This window comes from Pseudorasbora parva, chromosome 7 (genome assembly GCF_024679245.1).
Source record: "Pseudorasbora parva isolate DD20220531a chromosome 7, ASM2467924v1, whole genome shotgun sequence".
NCBI lineage: Eukaryota > Metazoa > Chordata > Actinopteri > Cypriniformes > Gobionidae > Pseudorasbora > Pseudorasbora parva.
The window spans coordinates 22,939,706-22,946,478 of record NC_090178.1 but is presented as its reverse complement, the minus strand read 5'-3'; the positions used below and the strand labels follow the sequence as shown (position 1 = coordinate 22,946,478).

General features: G+C 38.3%; 1 protein-coding gene across 3 annotated transcripts in view; it reads right to left on the bottom strand.

Annotated features, from left to right (window-relative positions):
- Nucleotides 1–2,767: 2,767 nt before the first annotated feature.
- Nucleotides 2,768–6,773, bottom strand: part of lipeb (lipase, hormone-sensitive b) — a 42,564-nt gene continuing 38,558 nt past the window's right edge. For all 3 annotated transcript variants that reach the window (XM_067448632.1, XM_067448634.1, XM_067448633.1), the window contains 3 exons: nt 6,150–6,394; nt 4,451–4,711; nt 2,768–4,296 (listed from right to left, as the gene is read on the bottom strand). In XM_067448632.1, coding sequence (XP_067304733.1) covers nt 3,889–4,296; nt 4,451–4,711; nt 6,150–6,394 — 914 coding nt within the window. In that variant the 3' untranslated portion in view covers nt 2,768–3,888. The remainder of the gene's footprint in view (nt 4,297–4,450; nt 4,712–6,149; nt 6,395–6,773) is intronic.

The following is a 6,773-nucleotide window of genomic DNA, read 5'->3' as shown; positions in this document are numbered from 1 at the left end:
TTCAAATCCGTCACCAGAAAGGAGCAGCTTTGACACGGTGAAAAGAGCAAGCAAGCAAATCTTTTTATATCGTGACACTCTTAGAAACCGACTCTCAAATGCTGCAATCAGCAGTAGATGGAGCATTGTTTTCTCTCAGCAGATAAAGCCTGACTTCAGTTCTGGCTTAATCCAATCATAGACACACGATAAGGACCAGGCCTTTGCCGAGAATATATATACGGTCCCAAAAGACATGTCGTGCTGTGCTGCTGAGCAGAGCGAATCTTAAAATGACAGCAAATGGAATTATACCTCATTGTTGTTTCAATAAGGTCAACAATACTTTAAATAGGATATTTGCGCTATATAAACACACTGCGGGAGGTCAGGCCACTGACACATTGCAGAGCTTTGCACACATAGGTCTAAACCTCCCATACAGCACTAATACATTTAATGGAGTGCCACAATGTTGGCGATTTTGTTTCGTTGAGTCAATAGAGTCAATTAGTGCCAGAGAGAGAGAGGAGGCCTGATTCAAATAGAGACACGCCATCACAGCGGTATGTATCACACATGTGCAGGCTGAAAGATTTCATTGGCTCAAGGTTGCTTGGTGTAAAGGGAATCTGCTTAAAATACCTCTAGGATGGGCTGGGTGAGAATTGAAAAGTGTGCTCAAAATGGGTCAGCATGCACGGGGACAGGCGACACGACTGTGAACAAGAGGGAAACAAACTGACTGAAGGAACGAGGGAGATGGAAAAACTAATGGAAGCTTGCCGACTAAAAGGCAGTGATGAAGAGGTACAGCCCATGTTTTTGTCCAGTTTTCAAAACAGTATATGTATTCTTGACTTTCTGACAAGTAATATAATCTAACAGATAAATAATGTGATTATAATGTGATTATAATAAACAAATCTTAAGTCAAAATATGTCATTTCGACGCCACCTTTGACTTAAAGATGTAATTCATCCGAGTTTTTTTTTTTAATTCTGCCATTATTTACTCTCCTAACCTGCATGACTTTCAGTGTTTTGCCTGATGGGATATATATATATACAGTCTTGTTCAAAATAATAGCAGTACAATGTGACTAACCAGAATAATCAAGGTTTTTAGTATATTTTTTATTGCTACGTGGCAAACAAGTTACCAGTAGGTTCAGTAGATTCTCAGAAAACAAATGAGACCCAGCATTCATGATATGCACGCTCTTAAGGCTGTGCAATTGGGCAATTAGTTGAATTAGTTGAAAGGGGTGTGTTCAAAAAAATAGCAGTGTGGCATTCAATCACTGAGGTCATCAATTTTGTGAAGAAACAGGTGTGAATCAGGTGGCCCCTATTTAAGGATGAAGCCAACACTTGTTGAACATGCATTTGAAAGCTGAGGAAAATGGGTCGTTCAAGACATTGTTCAGAAGAACAGCGTACTTTGATTAAAAAGTTGATTAGAGAGGGGAAAACCTATAAAGAGGTGCAAAAAATGATAGGCTGTTCAGCTAAAATGATCTCCAATGCCTTAAAATGGAGAGCAAAACCAGAGAGACGTGAAAGAAAACGGAAGACAACCATCAAAATGGATAGACGAATAACCAGAATGGCAAAGGCTCAGCCAATGATCACCTCCAGGATGATCAAAGACAGTCTGGAGTTACCTGTAAGTACTGTGACAGTTAAAAGACGTCTGTGTGAAGCTAATCTATTTTCAAGAATCCCCCGCAAAGTCCCTCTGTTAAAAAAAAGGCATGTGCAGAAGAGGTTACAATTTGCCAAAGAACACATCAACTGGCCTAAAGAGAAATGGAGGAACATTTTGTGGACTGATGAGAGTAAAATTGTTCTTTTTGGGTCCAAGGGCCACAGGCAGTTTGTGAGACGACCCCCAAACTCTGAATTCAAGCCACAGTACACAGTGAAGACAGTGAAGCATGGAGGTGCAAGCATCATGATATGGGCATGTTTCTCCTACTATGGTGTTGGGCCTATTTATCGCATACCAGGGATCATGGATCAGTTTGCATATGTTAAAATACTTGAAGAGGTCATGTTGCCCTATGCTGAAGAGCACATGCCCTTGAAACGGTTGTTTCAACAAGACAATGACCCAAAACACACTAGTAAACGGGCAAAGTCTTAATTGTTAATTTATTAATGTTATGGAGTGGCCAGCCCAATCTCCAGACCTTAATCCAATTGAGAACTTGTGGGGTGATATCAAAAATGCTGTTTCTGAAGCAAAACCAAGAAATGTGAATGAATTGTGGAATGTTGTTAAAGAATCATGGAGTGGAATAACAGCTGAGAGGTGCCACAAGTTGGTTGACTCCATGCCACACAGATGTCAAGCAGTTTTAAAAAACTGTGGTCATACAACTAAATATTAGTTTAGTGATTCACAGGATTGCTAAATCCCAGAAAAAAAATGTTTGTACAAAATAGTTTTGAGTTTGTACAGTCAAAGGTAGACACTGCTATTTTTTTGAACACACCCCTTTCAACTAATTGCCCAATTGCACAGCCTTAAGAGCGTGCATATCATGAATGCTGGGTCTTGTTTGTTTTCTGAGAATCTACTGAACCTACTGGTAACTTGTTTGCCACGTAGCAATAAAAAATATACTAAAAACCTTGATTATTCTGGTTAGTCACATTGTACTGCTATTATTTTGAACAAGACTGTATATATATATATATATATATATATATATATATATATATATATATATATATATATATATATATATATATATATATATATATATATATATATATTTTTTTTTTTTTTTTTTTTTTAAGTTTCTCAGTGTTTTTGTCTCTCGTTAAAGTCAAGTCAATAGGGTCCCATGTTGGTTTGTTTTGGACCCCAGTGGCTTTCATTGTTTGATCAAAAATAGTTGGAACATTCTTCAAGAATGTCATTCAGGTTTGAAACAACTTGAGGGTGAGAAAATGATGACAGAATTTTTGTTTTTGGGTGAACTAGCAATTTTGGGTAAACATTTACAGACAAAAACACAATTCTCTGTGCCATTATGAAGATAATATATGATAGTGGCAAACTATAACACATTAATACAGCAACACTGGGCACCATAGAACACAAGTAACACTATATCATAAATTCTGTGTTGTTTTGTGTAACTTGAGCTTTCTTTCCACAGAATGCTTGTGGAAACTCGATCGCAATTAATTGCATTTAATAATCATTGAACTCTATGAGGACAAAGCTGCATTAGAAATCCCATTCAAATGCTAGTCACATAGGATGTCCTCTAGGAGCCAAGAGGCAGGTAAATTAATAAAGGGTGATTGACATACACAATAACACCATATTATAATTTAGTGACATAAATATTTCAAAAGCTACTATAAAGAAAAAAATTCAACCATTAATAAATGCTTTTGTCAGTTTAGCCCCAGGATGCCTAGCAGCATTGCATTCTATTTGAGTATAAACTGGTACACACAGGTATAATATTGAATCACAGTTTGTAGATAGATTTCATTATTGTATAAGAACATTTAGTGCTATAAGGAGTGTTTATACATCCATTTGTAGTAATGACGTTATGTGCTGGGATGTTTTTGTATAACAAGGCAGGATATTAGTTTTTGTGCTGGTATAATGCAACAAAAGGCAAAGTGGTAAAATAGGTGTAAAGGGAGTGCATGTGTACGCTATCATATTTGAATACTAAAGCTAGAGGTGTATTCCTTTTATCTTTTTCCTCTATAAATACTAAATACTTAAGTCTTATATAATTCTTACATGTTATCATTTAATAATCGGATAATTACTTTATTTTTTTTCTCTCTTTACCCTCATTCACATAATATGTTATTCACATAACATGCATCTCTCTTTTGGTTTCCTTCTTAACAAAACCGGTCCAAGATCTAGGCTGGAATCTTTTCAGATTCAGAATTAGTGGGAGGAGGGTAAAAACCAGCAGGTTCCTCCTCATCCATAACAGAACCCTCTCCCTCAACAGATACCCCCTCCTCCAGCACGGTCACATGCGAAAGTTGAATGTGGTCTTTTTTGGTAGCAGAAGACTTCTGATTGGTCCTTTCCAATTTGCGGTGTTTGCGCATCTCTGGCGGAGGGTCTTTTGTGGTGAAGACATCCTTGATTCGCTCCATGCATACGTTAGCAGCTTCTCGAGTCTCCCTCGAGAGCTGTGACAGGCTGAGGAAGCCATGAGGAAGGTCATCCACGACGCACAGGGTCACTGGCTGACCCACATCCCGCAGCCTTTTGGCAAACATCACAGAGTCGTCTAGCATAGGGTCCAGATGACAGGCCTGAAAAAGGGGGATGGAGAAAAGTCTCAGAAATAGGCAATAGGCATGTGCCTATGAGGGGAGCTAAAACATTTTAAATATTTTCTTATCCTAAAATGAAGTACTTAACACAAACATCATCTTAAACTCATCAAATGTAAAAAGTCACTCTTACCACTATGTGTATGGGAGGTAGCCCCTTTAGCATGCTGTCTGGAGCCAGAAGGGGGGACATGTAGGGGTTTCTGACAATGGGAGAACTCTGCACGTTCATTTCTGCTAATTGCTCTGAACGCAGAGGCTCAAAGCCGTCAGGAAACTCCCGGGGTTCCTCAGAGTCCTCCTCACCACCAGGGGGCGGAATGGCCACAGCAGAAAAGGATTCTGACACAGAGGGATCCACTTCTTTGCAAAGGAAGAAACTCACATCCTCAGGCTAGGAGAAAGGTAGAGGTAAATGGAGGTCAATACGATATGAACATGAGGCAACAAGGTTCACCCTTGGCAGATGAACAAAGTGAAACATCTGAATTACCTGAGCTTTTCTAATTTAAAATATTACTGCATAATGAGCATTATGGGCCACACTGGTCATATATTTATTTATTTTTAACTATATTAAAAATTTGGGGTTGGTAAGACTTTTTTTTAAATTATTTTACTAAAGAACTCTCTTGTGTTTACCAAAGCTGTATTTATTTGAGCACACAAACAGAAACAGTCATATTGTGAAATACTACAATTTAAAATAACTGTTTTCTATTTCAGTGAATTTTAAAATGTAATTTATTCTTGTGATGGCAAAGCAGAATTTTTAGAATTATTACTCCAATCTTCAGTCACATGGTGCTTCAAAAGCCATTCTAATATGCTGATTTGGTGCTCAAGAAACATGTCTTATTATCATCAATATTGATGATGTTTGAATATTTTTTTATTTCATTTATTATATAGGGTAGTGGGTATTTGTAAGGAACATAGAGGAATGGGGATGGTTCAGGTCAGGAGAGAAGAGGTTGAGAAGACTCATTTGAACTAGGCAGTAAAAATTAGCATTTCAAATCCAGCAATTATTCACGCATCTGACGTCATCGTATCATGGGATTCTCTGTGGGATTTTAACACATACTTGAACAATGGCATGCAAAATCCAAATAACATAATTGCAGCATAACCCTTTGCACTCTCTCAGAGTTGCAAAACTCTCAGCACTACCCTTTCTCACTTCACTGAGCCGGACAGAGAAGAATACAGTGAAATAATTGTGCAGAATCAAAAAAAAATCTATCCGATTTATTTGCACACAGTGTACCAGACTAAAATAACCAGATCAACAATTTACTGCAAGCTATTAAAACCAGGCAGTGTTAAGAGGCCAGTTAATTCTGTGCATTAGACAGCCTGCGTTCTGCCACAGCTCTGACTCTGATGCTAATTACAGCATAACAAACTCCTGTTTTTCTGCCACCAAAGGCAATTTGATACTCTGTACAAACATCTGTGCTGCACTCCAGCACACATACCAGATTCTTACTAACAATGGGACTGTCTGTTATTTAAATGTTATGTTTGACTATGATATAAGCATCACTGTTTAATTGTTGAAGGCTCAGGTCATTCTCACTCTGGTGCAAATTAATCAGCGCAAATATTGGCATATGTTTCACATACTCATAAAGCCATGAAAAACAGCCTGATGGATGCTGTGTAGCAGAGATTGGCACCCTAGTAGAATGCAAATCAGCAGGATGATTAATATGACTCACTGTTGCAATCTGTAAAAGAGAGACCTTCGACACCACGGTAGCTTTAGGAACACGACGAAAACAGAAATTTGATTAAAACCTTCTAAAGCACAAGATGAGGAGCTGTACCTTGCTCTCAGGGGTCAGAGTGATGTCAAGGATGGAGCTGTGGTTGGCTGTGGTGGTGCTAAGGTGGTTGGCGGTCTCGATGGCATTTTTCTGTACGTTGCTGTTAGCATGGGTGCCCAAGTCCTGGCATGTCTGGCTCCTCAGAGAGCCTTTTCCCTGGGAGTAGTCGGACGTCTTGGCGGGCACCGGAGGGTCTGTGTGAGGAGAGGTCAGAGATGCTTCTGAAACGCTTTTTCTCACGGAGTCTGAAAAGAATAAAAAAGGGAGATATTTAAGTCATTTTTAGAGGTAAGTGACAATGAATGTCATTTCAAGGTCATCCTGGTGATGTGGATGTTTTAAAGTCACATATATTGACTGATGTTGCACTCCTGCTTAATATTTTATTAGATAACATCTACATTAGATATTAACAGGCCCAAAATGTGATGGTGGAAAAACAAAAGCAACAAAGCAAAGGTAATCCTGAATTCCCAAAACAAGTTCTAAGCAATCAGGAAAAGAGGACATTTCTAATCGAAATCTTCTAGAGTGCAGATATGCTTCCAGAATGTATTTTTTAATGCAAATATACAGAACGGCCAAAAGAGTAAGTAAATAAATATGTAAAAGGATTACAAATGG